Source organism: Trichogramma pretiosum, unplaced genomic scaffold (genome assembly GCF_000599845.2).
Source record: "Trichogramma pretiosum strain Unisexual culture from Peru unplaced genomic scaffold, Tpre_2.0 scaffold33, whole genome shotgun sequence".
NCBI lineage: Eukaryota > Metazoa > Arthropoda > Insecta > Hymenoptera > Trichogrammatidae > Trichogramma > Trichogramma pretiosum.
Window position 1 is genome coordinate 672,859 of NW_019641610.1, and position 15,828 is coordinate 688,686.

Below are 15,828 nucleotides of genomic sequence, written 5' to 3' on the forward strand. Positions count from 1 at the left end.
TTTCTTAAACCCTTTTATCCTTCCATGGGCAGGAGCTGCAATTTTAACAATAATCAACCTATTTATTTCAATAACTCTTGGAAATCTGTGTACCTTACGGTTTAAAAAACCAAAGATACTTTGAAGCGTACATAGAAGATACTTTGTAGCAAAAAAAAAACAGTTTTTTTTCATTGATTCTTAATAAATCACTCGTGTAAAGTAGCGTATGCCAATCTCTTTCAACTCTTCAATATAAATTTTATAGTTTTCTTTTATGCGATTTACTATTTTGTAAATTATAACAAACACTTTTACTCCAACAACAGCCAAGTGTAAGATTAAAGAAATTTTGTGGATAATAGAATAAAATATAAAACTTTACCAGCATACAAGTATGACAACAAACTCGAGCTTTATTATTATATGTATGTTCCCCTTACAAATACCAAAAATTTGACCCTATTGGATAGTCTTTCAAATTACAAATCCAAGAAAAGTAATTTTCTTCTTCTAGCTTTAATCACGCACGAAATTTGATGCAGCATTTGACCTTTGACACGCTTTCCCTACGAGACTGCAAATAAGTATACTGCACCGCACGCAACTCCCACTTATTTCACGTACATCACATTACAATTACAAGATTGAATAAGTTACTACGGGGAATCACGATTCAAAATCTGAGTCTCGGATTAACGAGGTTTTACCGAGAAAGAAGAAAACTACGATGAGCGAACTTTTCGCGTTCATTTATTTTAATGAATATTATACATTTGTATTTTTAGATTTTTTATTCATTATTTTGTTAACAAGAGTAAATGGTGCAGAAGCAAAATAGAATCATTAAATTAAACTGTATTAAGGAAGTTTTAAATAGTCATATTTTACGACTGTCTTTTATAAATTTCAAAATCATCGTGTGCCATAATCTTATGATCACAACACAGTATGTCTTGTTGACATTAGTTGAGAAAAAAAGTCCTCCATTAATAATCAGGGTGTGGAAAAGAGATCAAGTGTACAATTTCATACTAAGAATATATATTTTTCCTTCCCTATATTTCTCTCGTATTTCCATTTGCAGAATTTAACGAGGCTGCGACGCAAATACATGTACCTATAAAACGACTCCTCTAATTTTCGCGCTTTCCCGGTTGAGCTGGCGCCCCTGCGTACGTATATACATACATGGAAAGCAAGGGAGAGAGACGCAGAGATAGAACGGCGCGCAGTAGCCAACGCGAGTTTCATCATTGCGTTTACGAATCGATCGTAAACGCTGAGAGAGACAAGGAGCTTTTCCGTGCAAAGTCGAGGCAGTTGTGGTGCCGACAGCCGTCCTACGCGCATCGTCCTGCAATCGTTTTTTTTTTTTTTTTTGCTCCAAACAGCTGCTGAGGTTCGCGTCCATTTTTTCTCGTTATTCTTACAATTTACAAAAACATGGGACTCGATAAAGGTAGAATTTTATATAAAGTATCTGTTGATTAAAGTTAAAAAGGTCATAAGGTATCAGTAAACCAGCATGGAACTTTCAAAAACTATACGCTTACAACAGACTGAAACGAGACTGCATTTTCACATGGTTTTAGGTAAAAAAACAGCTTCCTTATACTTAGACAATACTTTTAAGATAATTTTTGAAAACCAGGCTAATTGGAACGTGTTCATTGGGTGAAAAAAAAAAAATATACGCATTTAATTTTGTAAATTTCACGGAGTATTTTTTTTAAATAGCTTGAAAATTATTTCAAAATGTTTTAATTCAGAAAAAGACACGTGTATTTTACTTTTCAATATATGAAAAAATATTAGTTATGTTCTTAATTTTGCAGGCAGAATTTGATAGACTATAATGTTATTTCTTTTTGGATATCCATCGTTTTGATAATTCCTCTTGGAATATTTACACTATGTAATACTTACCAAAAGGCCTGAAAACATCTCGATGTTTCGTCAACCAGAATTAAAATGTGGAGTAAGTACTTTTTGAATGATTTATTTCGAAAATGTTTAATTGCACAAATGCACTCGATCGAGATGAAAAAACATTAAGTAATAATTTCATGCAATTATTAGTATGAATAAAATCGAGAGAAAAATTTCTCAATTATAAATCTGATTTACTATGGTAAGTAATAGTAGAAAACTTGTGAGTCTAAAAGTCCGCGACTCTCATCTACAAGTTGTTGTAACAGATGACAGCACATTCGTTGCTCAGGTAGTCTCTGGCGCCCACGCAACAACGTTTTACTCGGCTCGTATCGCAAACGAGCAAAAGCGGCGTTGCCACGATCGACGTCGAGTATCGACACTCCAAAAATTCCGATCGGTTTAATTTCCTTCTTTCCAAGCTCTCGCTTTTCCATCATTCTCGAAGCTTTCGATGTACAAATTGAAGCGTTGAAAGAGCTTTCGTCGATACAATTGCGATCGCGAATCGTCAAAATCGATCGAATACTTTCGCGTCGAGTTCGTTTACTGGAGGGTCGTTCGAAAGGCGCGACACAACTCGCCGTCTATCGAATTGAAAAAAAGCCGACAACAGCGCTCGAGAACGAGGCGAGGGCGTCGATCAGCTGCTGTTGCCGCGGCAGCAGTAGACAGTTTACAAAGCAAGTGCATGCGACCGCGTGCGCATTTCGGTTCCCTCATCATTATACACGGAGGCAGCTTTTGGGCGATCGACTCTACAAGCCGGCGACTGCTGCACGTGTGCGAGACACATAATCTTAAGCCCGCATAAACGCACAAATACAAACGAAATCGGTGTTTTCGACTATGAGCATCGAGGTAAGCCTAAGCCGAGCTGGGAGCTCTTTCACGCGTTAAAATGCACTTCTCCGCTCAGCACAGACTTGTATTGTTCAAATGTTATATACAGATAGCTGCTAAACTGTGAGACATGCTTACCGATTGACCGCTGTGCTTTTCTCGTAAATAATTAACGTGTCTCGAGCTACGAATAAGGCCATATGATCGATATACTCGACGACACGACTCGCATGCGTTTACTTTACTGTAATCTGACCAAGCTCGTCTAGACTTAAATATTATTTATGGGCAAAAGTGGCACGTTATTTATGAAAGCTACGATTTACGCAAGTACTTTCTGTGTGTATGCGATTTTTCTATATACTATGTGAGCATACAAACATGTGCGGCTTTGTTGACATTTTTACAGCGGAGTTCACAAGAGTTGCTTTTTACATGTGCGCGAAAGTAAAAGATTAACACTCCATCTCGTAGTTTACACCAGGTAGAGCGTTGCGGTGAGCTTTGAAATGGCTAAATTGATTATGAGTCGCGAGAAAAAATAATGAATTGATTGAGTTGTACAACGTTTTTCCAAGCTGTAGCTGTGATAGAACTCGGTGAATTGTAGATGCGTTGTCATTTAAATTAATATGTCAATGGCCGAATTTCAATAAAAAATGTCCATCCAAAGTTATTAGTGGCTATTAATAAATTAAATAACTCACATAGAAGAAAAGATCATTCGATACTTTTTTTTCACTACCTTCGGTCGATATAGTCTTCTCGAGAAAGATAAAACGAAGCTCAGTCTCTTTATTTCTACCAACAAAGTCCAGTAGATACGTTTTTTTAATTGAAGAAATAATTATAGAATAATAAATAAAAAAGACTCATCCCATTGGTCATCAATCATCACAATTCGTTTATACAAAATTAATATTTGGTGTTATTATACTCAAATTTAACATATCTCTACCGTCTCGTACTTATAACTTTTGTTTCTATGTATAAAAGTAAATAGCAATATCATTTTTATGATTATAATAACTTATACAAATTAATTTCAATATTATACTACTAAAATAAATGAAAACCAATAATTTTTAGTATGCTCAATCAAACTTATTAAATTATTATATTATCTTAGACCAAAATTCGCGCATCTGACTTACTTAATTTTCTATATTATAGATTACATTCATAAATTGAGTATGTCAAGAAGAAAAAGCGTAAGGGATAGACAATACGACAACGTGGATTACACACAGCTTACCGAAACCGATAATGGTTTCGTGGATTCACAGGTACGAATTTATACTGGTCAATGTTTGAATCATTCACTATTGGATTGTAAAACATTTTTTATTTTTCTAGTTTGTATCGCCTCCTATAAAAATACCTTGGAAGGCCATTACACTAGCCTCTTTGTTATTCGTTGGGGGCACTATCATGCTGGTTATAGGTAGTTTGATAGTGAGTGGACACATTGATTCAAAGGTAAAATAATCAAATATTTCAATTCATAAAAATAATTTATTGCAAATTAACAATACAATTGAATTTTTTTACACATTACTTATACGAACTTACTTGAGCTATAATTATTTTTTTTAGTATTCTGATAGAATGTGGCCAATCATAATATTAGGAGCTCTCATGTTTATACCTGGTGCTTATCATGTGAGAGTAGCCGTACAAGCTTATCGTAAAATTCCTGGTTATTCCTTTGATGATATTCCAGAGTTTGATTAGACAAGACTGTGTCTACGAAAAAAGTGCATAAATAACTACTTTTGATTCCACCAATATGTGCTGCTAACACACATTTATATAGTTCATTAAACTTGACACTATCAAAAAATTGAAATTCCGTCAAAGTGTTAAGATTTTAAATAATCATATTATGGCCTAAAAATTAATGAAAAAAATCGATGTTTTGAACGTTTTTATGTTTACTGTGATAGTACATGATAATTTTTTGTTAATTCAATGTTATACTTTGTAAATACTATCAAATATATGTCAATAATTAAAAAATAATTCTGATAAATTAAATGAAAAATAATTATTTAAAACTAAATAAAACCCTTAAAAGTCATTCTAATATATTGGATTCATATTTTTAATATGAAACATGTGTAATTAGATCGTTAAAAAAAAACATACAAAATAGTCGCATAACGAACAACTGTACACAAGTACGAGTACTATCACCAATTTTGTTACAAGTAAACTTCTACAGGCAGCATGGTTGAAATAAATTTAAAAATACACGAGTAAAAAGTTTTACGAAACTAAGACGAATTACATTCGGTAGTATCAACAAACAACAACAAAAAAAGTATATACATCTTCATGTAGGTCAAGACAGATGCGAAAAAGCATGACAAAAACTGACATAATAATTATTCACGACCAACATTTAAGGTAATTAACCAAAGTTTTACTAATTATTTTTACGTATTTGTTTGATTTTCGTTTTTGAACCCTAATTGGAGGAGTAAAATGTGTACCTAACAATTTTACAAGTAAATTTCTAACGCGTTTATAACGATCCCTTTCAATTACAGCTGTTTCATTCAACAGCAATCTGTTTTCATCAGGTATATCCTAAAATATTGAAATTTTATAATTAATAGCTGAAAAGATCAATTTTTTCAATTAAGAAAAAAAAATATTGGCTTACCTCAAAAACTATGTTTATCTTTAGCTGCTGAGGTTTGAGTTTATGTAGTGCTTGACCAACAGCCATTCTAATTTTTGAAACCATCCTCTTTATGATCAAGTAAAGTTCTTCTTCAAAAATATTACTATCAATTATTATAGTAGCAAATCCGTCTCGTATCTAAAACAGTAATAACGTTTATTTTTCAGAGTGAATGAATTTTTTTACAATCAAAAAGTATTTACATACTTTTAAATCATTGTAATAACCAAGATTCGTTGCGTATTCCAAGATTTGAAAAGCCAACGTTTCTTCATATGGAAGTATGGCATTGAGTAGTTCTTGATAAGTTTCTTTTCTGAAAGTCATTTCATTATCCATCACCAATCGACCAACGTCAGCAACTAAATCAATTTTTCTATGCCACATTAATAAGAAAATAAAAGTATCCACATATGAAGAGACATCTGAAAAAAAATTAAAATCATTTTTGATAAATTAGATTATTGTGCATAAATTCAGTTCCTTATAAATAGTGCTTACCAATGGGAAAATAATATATATATTGATCATTCAACAAAGCATTGAACAAATAAAATGCTTTTTCTGGATCGTTGAATGAAAGCGCCTTCAGTAAAATGAATACTATCTTGTTCCTGTGGTATAAATCTTGTTGTGTGTGATCTGTAGTGAGCCATTCGTCCCGATTAGTCCTTATAAGCCGCGTTTCTGAAAAAATGTCTTCAAGTGAAAGTGTTCCTTTAAGCAAAGATGCATAATTAAGACAAGTAATGGAGATTCAAAAGGATGTAGTAATTTTAAATAATGGCACATTTATTTACTTACGCGCCATTTAAATTTAGCACTGAGAGTCACTAGAGTAATTGCAGTGATACACAAGAAAATTCAAAGACATGCCTTAGAATCCTCACTACTTAGTCTTGACTATTGATTTTTCCGAATTTAATAAAAATATTTCAAGATATTATCACATTCACTAATAAAATCAAGTTTAAATATTGTCCCATATCTTAGTTAGCGTTACTTTCACAAAGGAAAGAAAACAACACAATAACAAATAATTCAGTTGGAACACGAAATAAATATAAATTTGTAATACTTTGGATGAACGATAGAATTATTTTTTTCATACAAAAACTAAAAGTTTTTTGATAGCTGACGAACAAAAGAAAATTCAACTCACTTTGTAACAAGTAGAGCGCTTCAACGGGATCGTAATTGGCTAAATAAATTTCAGCTCGAATCAGCACATACGCAGTTTTTGGTTCATCGGGTTCAATGATTTTAACCCAATCCAATAATTGCAGAGCCATAAGCCAGAGTTCCGCAACGGCCAAGTCGATAAGAGCACTTATGCATACCTCGAATAAGATTTCAACCGATTTTGTAGACGACGTACTTTTTACTGGTGCAACAGTCAGATAAAATGATTAAAAACAATTATTAAAGTATAGATGTATTTATTACTAATACACGAATCATTAAATTTACTGCTTACATAATTGATTAAGCATATACAATGTAAAAGATATACAACTGCTTAAATAAACAAAAAAACTATTAAGTCATTCGCATACTTGGTATGCGAATTGTAAAATTTTTTTATACTAGATTTTAGTGTATTTTCAACATTTCTATTTTACTAATTGCAGTCAATTATATAGATACAAGATTTAATTGCTTGATTATATATTTCATTTCGCTTAGTGCATTTTTGTTCGTTATTTTATAAGTGACGCGAAACAGCTCATTTGAATTCCAACATAAAGCGATTAAAATTCGGAGTTATACTAAAATGCATGGTCTTTAGTACAATTTCAATAAAAGTTTATATAATTAATAGGTATAAAAAGCCATTATAAGTTATCTCATAATTTAAGAAGATAGAAGATTTTTTTTCTCTTGATCTTATGTTTCAAAGTTTTACTAACTTACCATGTATTGTTTCTTTATTTATTTATTATAGTAATAAAAAATGTAAAAAGAATTTCAAATGAGTTGTTAATGATTTTGTCAAGTTCATGTGTTTTGACTTAAACAAAAAATTACTCTATAAATATTTTGATATAAAGTGAACTTATTAGATAAAATTGTGATGATTTAATTAATCTCAAAAATTATCATTTCCACAAAGAATAATAATTTGTGAGACTGCTAGTTAAGTACAAATTTGTGATGTACAAATAAAAGTATTGCTATGAATAATACATTCATATTTTTACGAAAAAAAATGATCATTTTTAAACTTGGAAAAATTTAAATGAACAACCAAAATAAGTTCTAAAAATTCATCATTAGAATGTGGATATAAACCCCAAGAAAATAAAATATTAGCATTCTTACAGCTGCTTATCCTTTCACGGACAAAAAAATTAATTTAGATATTATTTGAAATATTACTTTTCGGTCGAAAAGAAAGTTTGAACATTTTTAGTGAATTTAATCCTCTATAAAATCATCGTGTCAACTCATAAAATTTAATTTGACACGTTCTTTTTTGTTTGATTTTTAAAAAATATATTATTTTTTGTACGGCTATACTGTATAAATGATCAAAGAACAATTTCACTTCTATCTCTCCTTAAATAATCGACGATAGCATGTGTATTGTTACCTGCTCGCCTAATTACTTCTGTGATGTGTTGCTCGCTTTTCAAAACATTTTGGCAAAGTATTTGGTAATACGCTCGACGGACCAGCTCATCATTTACAGGTTCGCGGCTCATTTCATCCAACGTTTTCCAAACATAATCATAATCTTCATGTGATAAACCTTCTTCTATGTTTCTTACAGCTAAGTAAAGTTTCCAGAAACGATTTCTAAAGACACTTGTTGGATCTTGTTGTTCCATATCTGTTAATATTAATTTGAATACGAGTTTATTGTTTGATTCAAATAAGTTTTTAATAGTCAATGTATTAACTTAATGGGCTTATGCTCGAGTTTCCTAGAACGATTTTCCAGTTAAAAAGTTGAAAATGAGAAATATTTGAGCTTACCTATTTTTTTTACGGCATATTCTACAAAATTAGTATTTTCGCCTTTGTTTGGAGATTTTGCTTGCACTTCTAATGGTGAATTATTCGGTTGGCGCTCATTAGAGGTCGGTACGTGTGTGGGACTCGCAATTTGATTACTCACAACAAACTCAACTGATTTGTCAATTTCTGCTGAAGACATCCCATTTTCAAAGAATTTCGTACCAGTTTTATTTATTTGGGAATGGCTGAAAATTAAGAACCCATTAATTAGATAAAATATAAAAAACCAATCAAAAAGTAGAAAATTAGTAATATTTACCAAACGACTTGATTTTTTGGTTCATTAATTGCTGTTGTAACATGCCCTAAATTCGTAGAATCTGAGTCAACTTGGACTCCAAAACGCTTAACTAAACTATAAAATTCATTCAATAAATTTTGATTTAATGAGCTTCTGTCATAGTTACTCATTTTAAAAACTAATAGATTATAGATTTCTTTTATGTGTGCTTCACTTTTTTTCCTTTTTAGGCATTGTAACAATGATAGTTCAATTATATCATTAGGAAGGATGCATTTTTGCGCAAGATCTTTAATACTTTCCCAGCAAAAACCATCATTCATTTTATTTTTAACAATCCCGCAAATCGTAACTACTGATTGTTGATCTCCTTTATCAATAATTGTTGATATTTTTTTAACAAATGCTTCAACAGTAAATAGATGTCTATCCATACAAAAGTTAAATAAAGAACTAATTAATTGTCTCGAGCGGATCGAAGCTTTATATAATTTTTCGAATATAGTAAAAGCATCGTTATTCAAAATAGGTAATACTGTGGCCCAAATTGACTCAATAAAATGGACAAAGTCACTTCGAATGCATTGTTCTAAGATATTACCCACTGCCAAAGGACTTTTGCGTTTGATTTCATAGACCAAGGACTGCAACTAAAATTAAAATTAAAGATGATGAAATGTATATTTTTTAATGTAATTAATCAATCAGAGATAATAATTCATCAAATTAATATTTACCCCATGAGAAAATCTACAATTCGTATCGTGCGAACATTTTCCGACTCGCAGAGTTTGAAAGCAAAATCCGTAAAAAAAAGGTTTCTGGTCAAAAGACTGGCCAATTTGTCGAGGAGTACTAGGAGTATCCAACATGGATACGTGATCAAATGGTGTAGAGCTTCCATTACCAAAAGTTACTGATGGGTTGTCCAATTCGCTACGGTAAAATTCGTTCATATCACGATTCATCTGTTCTTCGTTCATTTCATAAAAAGCATCATTGAAACCCGTAGATGCAATCCTACTTGCAGCAGCTGCTGCCATAGGATTAGGAACAAACGTATTGCCTTCGTCTGGTGGAACTATTGGAGATCTAACGTTACCGTTCAATGTTAACTAAAACCAATTCAGATAAATTCATAATTTGTTAATAAAAGGCTATATATTTATTTACTCTAAGGAAAATGATTGCATAAATTTTTACCCTTGATTTTATCGATGTGGATGGTGCAGTTGCTGTATTTGAATTGACTGATCGATTTCCTACAAGAGAAATTCTTCCGTGTACACTGGGTCTTGATAGTGGAGGCAAAATTTTTCCAACGTTCACTCCCATTAAAGGTGGAATTGCCATTGAATTTACCGTACTTGGCCTAACCGATTGTGTTGAATTGATATTATTCTTTACTTGACGATGCGTGGAACTATTTCCAAGACGATCTCTCACGCTTGGTCGAGTTTCTAATATTTTTTCGCCATCTTTCAAACAAGTTGACCTCTCCGAAGTAAATTTTCTATGTCGAGGACTACTATCATTATCATCTTCTTCCTCGCTGAAAAACGCATCTCCAGCAAATATTGACAAATTATCATCATCACTATTTCCATCTTCTTTTGAAGACGAATCTTCAGATCTGTTAGCTTTGCAAGATTCAATAATGCTGGCAAACTCATTGACAGATGTATTTTTAGAAGGTGAAATACACCTCGTTTTCGCTCGTGCACTACCCAGTCTGTCGAATACGGATAATTTACGTTTACCCGTTGCACTTGGTGTAGTCGGTTCTTGAGATGTATCAGGTGAATGTATCGATTCGTTTGATGCATCTTTAATCGTTTCATTTCTACTTATCTTAGCTGCTCTTTCGGCTTCTTCGCGTTCTTTTCGCTTGCGCATTCTTGGATCAACTATACTGCTTTCTGAATTCCGAATTGGATCTGGAAGCAAAAGTATCCAAATATTTAAATTATTTTTTTTAAGATGAAATGCTAGGAAATCTTTATCAATTAATTTATACCTCCATTCTTTGGTAAATTAGTACCAGGTGACATTGATCTAGGACGGCTGCTTCCCCTTAATAATCTTGGATCTTTTTTCGGAGATGGTGATAAAATCGGGCTACTAGGTCTGCTATTGGATAGTTCCAGTAAATCAGAATTTTTTGTTGGACTGCTTGACAGACTAGAGTTGTTCATGGAATTCAACATTTTATACGGACTATTAGATCTCGTTAATCTTGGATCTCTATCCGATAATCCCATAGTTGAAGGACTCATAGTTTTTAGTTTCAATCTTTTTTTGGTTGGAGTTGAAAACTTCTTGTTCGAATCAGGTGACGACGATTGTGGGCAGTCATCGGAATCATTCGATTTCAATCCCATTAAAGGAATTACCGGTATGCTTTTTAGACATAACTGTAATTTTTTATGGGGAGTCGAAGTTTTCGGATTTTCATCATTTGAAGTTTTGTCAATTCGATCATCCTTTTCGCTTGTGTCTGAAATTAATTGAAAAAAATAATTAGTAAAAATTCACATATTTGTTGATATATCAAATAAACACCCATATTGTAAGAATTTAATGTTTGGAAATGAAAAAATTCTCGAAAATAATGGGAACGGAAAAATTAATTTCGAGAAAAAATACAGAATATTGGTAATACAGTACCTGCTGTACTAAAGGTTCCTTCATTATTAACCACGAGTTTTTCTGACTGGTTTTCAGCATGAAGCGTAAGGAACTCACATTTATTTAATATATCAAGATCTTTGCATAGTTCATCCCAATCTTTATCGAATTCTTCCGAATTGGATTGCATACTTGATTGCTCATTTTCAAACGAAGATTGATCAATTTTGGGTCCTAGTCGTGATTTGATCCCTTGCGCACTCGTTACTGGCGTAATTGATACTTGCTGATGATTTTCACTATTGCTATCCATGTGTTTTGAATCATCAACAATTGGCGATTTTTTCTTACTCTTTTTACCATGTACCAATGCCGTAGAAGATATTTTATTGTTTTCCAGTGTTTCTTGCTGTGGCTTTGACGAAATACTTGTACAGTTCGTTGGCATCGACCGTGCGTTGATTTTAGTACGAACGGCAGATAATGTTTTCGTGCGTCCTATTGAGGTCGATTGAACTTTATTGCCAGACACGCCATTGGCTATGGCAGTCGCATTATTGTGCCTAATAGAGTTGTCCTTTATCGGCGCGTGCGGCAGTGGTGTGTTATCGCGATTTTCTGTTTCAGCTCTTGAACTCCCTCTGACAAGTGAAAATAAATATTGTGAACTTTTTTGACCGTCTTCGAACCAAAGTATTGGTTTGTTGTGCTTGTGCCCACACGATTTGGAATTCAAGAGAACAAGTCGAAGTTGTGTACGCACATTTACCGATAATTTTTTTAAATAATAGCATGTATCTTTATTAAATTTTAATTATAAGAAGTAACTCTAACAAAATTGATAAGTTAATCTCGTTAATAAAATAATGAGCCATTCATGTAGTATGCTTTCAAAATTTTTGAATCAATTTTAAGTTAATAAATGGAAAAAATAATCATTTTCAAATGCGTTTTTTCATTAATTTCGTGTTACATTATGTTGAATGAAAAATCTTGTATGTTTGTTATGGAATTTAATTTTGAATCTTTAAAAGAAATTATAATCAAAAAAAAATAAATAAATAAAAAACAAAAACAAAACGCATGAGAAAAAGTTTTTTTACAAATCTACTCAAATACTTTTTAAATTAATGTATAATTTATCACTACTTCACTTATATTCATTTAATTTCATTCTTAAAAAATATTTAATGGAAAATGCAGGAAAAATCGATTGTAACATAATAAAAAAATAAAACATACTTGGAAGTTGATGAACTTAATTTGAGCAATTTTTGGCCCCGAGAGGGACTAACCACTTTGATGGCATTTTCAGGTGATATTTTATTATCACTTATGATTTTCACACTTGAACATTGTGAAGGCACAGACAACTTATTTCGGCTTGGAGTTGGAGACTTCAAATCAAATTTAATGGGTGAGTGTCGAGTTTTTGTTCTGTTTTGAAGGCTGTTGTTCACTTCTGATTTTTCTGGAGAGCTCAATAATTCCAAAGAAGAGTAAGTTTCATCCATTACTGAATAATTATGGTCTGATTTTGGACCAATGGTTCCTGGAAATTTTAAAGAGAAATTTAAATCAATCACGTTACTTATGCTTCATTGATACTGACTGCATTTGATACTTACGCATTTTTTTAAAATTGCTATTATTTGCATTAGAATTTCTTTTGGATTCATTTTTAATGTGTACTGGTGAACTACTTCCAAATGAGCAAAGCAAGCGTTTATGATCAACTGATTTTGTTTTTTCAGTTTTTTCTTTGTGAATATTTTTGCCAAATAAATGGCAGTTGACTGAAATACTATCTTTTGAAGATCCTTCGCTCAAATCTGTATCACTGGATTTAGATATTTTGGTAGATTTTTTATTTTTCACTCTTTTTTGTTCTTTTAAATCTTTTAATGTAGAACCATTTTCCTGATTACTTTTTAGTTTATTTTTATCTTTCTTTTTCCTATTTTCTTTGTCATTGTCAGTTTTCTTCACATCCAATGGTGGAAGATCGGAAATAAAAATAACATCGCTGTCAGATGAATGGTGTTTAGCAACTCTTTTGGTAAGCTTGTTTCGCTTGCGCAAACTCCTTGCTTTGTCTTCATTTGTATTGTTCTGCTTGGTGTCATTTATTGTACAAATATCATCTGTTGAAATATCTGGTTGCTGATTCGATTTGAAATTAATATTTTGTTTTTTAGATGCTTCAAATTCATCAGAAGAATTACTAAAAACTTCTAACTTTATATTTTTCTTCTTTATAATTTCTTGATGGCCGCTTTCTTTAATTTTTGATTTTTTTACATTGCCTGCATTGTCATCTTTTCGTGGACTCTTTGTTAAGCTTTTAAAATAATGGTTTACTCTTTCTTTGCCTTCAGGGTTCTCATTCATAGGTGACTTTTGTTCTGATTTTGTTAAATCAATCTTTTGTGACTTATTTCTTTTTTTTAATCCAAATGTAGGTGATCTAATCTCATGACGATCAATGTTTATCGATTCAGCATTTTGGGTTATAGCAACAGTTTTGAAAACATGAACTCTTGGTTTAGAAGTTAGAATGTTTATGTATTTTTTTGCAATTTCTGGCTTAATACCAAGCTTATTAGCCAGATTAGTATGTATTTTTAATATTTCATTTAAATTTGATTTTACCATTGGTTTAAAAGTAGATGGAGATGCCATTTCACAAAATTTTGATGGCGATACTTTGGGAGTATAAACTGATGGAAGTGGTTTATTCTCTGGTGTCAGTGCATTGGAAAACATTGCTTTGGCATCATTTGTAGAAGATAACATATGTTGAGTTTGTATTGAGACTGGTACTTCACTTCGTCGTGAACTACAGTATGAGTGATCGTTGGAGGAAGTATCCATTTCCTGTGAATTCAATTTTTCTTGTGTTCTTTTTTTAAGAGAAAGGCGGTGCCTATAATTGACATAAATTGTTTGATTTTTACTAAAAAAATAGGAAGGTATATTAACTTATATTAACAATGCATAAAATATAATAATTCTACATTTCAAGGTTTAATAGCTATACTTTGATATATATTATTTTTAAATAAAATTAATACCGAAGTACCCTGTGTACTTCAACAGATGCTAAACAAGAACAGTAAATAAATCAGTATAAGTGTGCCAGCATTCGCGCATCGAATAAGAGCATCGGAAATACTTAAAACAATAAAAAGAACCATCTGTATTTTTCAATAGGTAATTTATAGCTACATATAAATTAACTCTCAAATTATAAACTTATTTATTAGATTTATTAGATTCACGAAAGTTATTTAAAGACTAAACTGCAATTTCAAGGATTCGAACGATAATGATTATCGAATGTTTTCGAACAAAATTTACTTGAGCTAATGTGCAAATTTATGCTAGATTGCACAGATTTAACTCGATAAAACAACGATAGTAATAAGGTTACACTAAGTATCTCGATAAATTGATAAATATACGTATCCCTTATTCACTATTGCATACAATATCACAAGAGTAAGTCGGCTGCAGTATCGAGTTCTCATCTAATCGAAATATTCTTGCTTCCGTAAACAAGATCGATAATTTCAATGCAAAAATAATATATACTTACTTGCGAACTTTCGTACTGCTCAACTCGGGCGAACCTTTTTTCTCAAGCCCCAATTGTTCGTCGACTTTCCGCTTTTTCGATTCCGGTGAACTGGACATCTTGACGTTTGATCGTGACACAGGTGGTTCCTTTTGTATGTATACTTATAATAAAAAGCAACTGCTTGAATCACGTGAAAAACATGCGTTCAAGTTGGACTTCAGCGAATTGTCTGTACGGCCGATATGCACATTGTCGAAAACGCAGCACACAGTAAGGACGATCAGTTGGCGTAACGGCGGCGGCACTTTGAGTCGTGCGCTGATATCGATGGCGTAAAAAACAAAGAAAAATGACTCTTTGGCTCTCGCAGAGAGCCGCGCGTTCTTTGCACGTTGACGACTCGTTGCCTATAGATTATTTCAGCAGATTCAATGCACAGTGCCAAACGACACACGATTACCATAGCACGCGCGTTCGGGCTTGATACGAGCGATATCGATGAAATACAATACGCAGAGGCCAACATCGGCGAGATGAGAAATCTGCTGAGCGATGGCGGGCCAGAGACGGTGGATTTTTCGAGCGACCATCTACGATTGTGATGTTCGTAGTGCTTCGAGCGACTCGGCGAGCAGTTGGTCGCGATCGTGAACGAATAGCCGCAGCATCGTGCAGTCGCGCACGCTTGCCAACCTCGAGATCCGTTCAGGCGCGAAAAGACTCGACGTCTTGAAACGTTAATTGCAATTCTCGTCGTGGCGCTGCGCTTTCTTTTGTTTCCGCTGTCCGTGGACTGTGCTCGTTCGTCACACGGCGACCACGGCGCACGGATCCAACTTGTGGGCCACTGCTCTCGCATTGGAATACGGTTACCCACAGGTGCTCATTGCGATCTCGTAAATTTTCGATTCC

General features: G+C 32.8%; 2 protein-coding genes across 4 annotated transcripts; one reads left to right on the forward strand and one right to left on the reverse strand.

The window, feature by feature from the left end:
- The first annotated feature begins 1,307 nt into the window (after nucleotides 1-1,307).
- Nucleotides 1,308-4,774, forward strand: LOC106648970 (transmembrane protein 230). 3 transcript variants are annotated; one of them, XM_014366201.2, is made up of 5 exons: nucleotides 1,308-1,574; nucleotides 1,818-1,960; nucleotides 3,931-4,043; nucleotides 4,114-4,236; nucleotides 4,354-4,773. In XM_014366201.2, the coding sequence occupies exons 2-5, from the start codon at nucleotides 1,954-1,956 to the stop codon at nucleotides 4,489-4,491; spliced, it is 381 nt and encodes a 126-aa protein (XP_014221687.1). In that variant the 5' UTR covers nucleotides 1,308-1,574; nucleotides 1,818-1,953; the 3' UTR covers nucleotides 4,492-4,773. The 3 variants fall into 3 exon arrangements, with proteins under 3 accessions (XP_014221687.1, XP_023314314.1, XP_014221689.1); XM_023458546.1 differs by having other exon boundaries at nucleotides 1,822-1,960; XM_014366203.2 differs by lacking the exons at nucleotides 1,308-1,574; nucleotides 1,818-1,960 and adding an exon at nucleotides 2,020-2,775 and having other exon boundaries at nucleotides 4,354-4,774.
- A 59-nt stretch (nucleotides 4,775-4,833) lies between these two features.
- Nucleotides 4,834-15,690, reverse strand: LOC106648969. Its single transcript, XM_014366200.2, has 15 exons — nucleotides 14,935-15,690; nucleotides 12,965-14,262; nucleotides 12,579-12,888; nucleotides 11,376-11,977; nucleotides 10,726-11,205; nucleotides 9,912-10,645; nucleotides 9,446-9,823; nucleotides 8,727-9,358; nucleotides 8,426-8,652; nucleotides 8,040-8,279; nucleotides 6,609-6,830; nucleotides 5,948-6,133; nucleotides 5,654-5,871; nucleotides 5,426-5,584; nucleotides 4,834-5,349 (listed from the first exon to the last, which is right to left on the reverse strand). The coding sequence occupies exons 1-15, from the start codon at nucleotides 15,030-15,032 to the stop codon at nucleotides 5,149-5,151; spliced, it is 5,985 nt and encodes a 1,994-aa protein (XP_014221686.1). The 5' UTR covers nucleotides 15,033-15,690; the 3' UTR covers nucleotides 4,834-5,148.
- Between the last annotated feature and the right edge of the window lie 138 nt (nucleotides 15,691-15,828).

What these genes read in the sequence shown, in the direction of transcription:
- LOC106648970 (XM_014366201.2), top strand. An exon ending in ATGGTTTCGTGGATTCACAG is followed by an intron (nt 4,044 to 4,113) that starts GTACGAATTTAT and finishes TTATTTTTCTAG; the next exon opens with TTTGTATCGCCTCCTATAAA. An exon ending in GTGGACACATTGATTCAAAG is followed by an intron (nt 4,237 to 4,353) that starts GTAAAATAATCA and finishes TATTTTTTTTAG; the next exon opens with TATTCTGATAGAATGTGGCC.
- LOC106648969 (XM_014366200.2), bottom strand. Translation starts at nt 15,032, where the DNA reads ATGTCCAGTTCACCGGAATCGAAAAAGCGGAAAGTCGACGAACAATTG. An exon ending in AGAAGTAATTAGGCGAGCAG is followed by an intron (nt 6,831 to 8,039) that starts GTAACAATACAC and finishes CTGTTGCACCAG; the next exon opens with TAAAAAGTACGTCGTCTACA. An exon ending in AGCGCTCTACTTGTTACAAA is followed by an intron (nt 6,134 to 6,608) that starts GTGAGTTGAATT and finishes ACATTTTTTCAG; the next exon opens with AAACGCGGCTTATAAGGACT.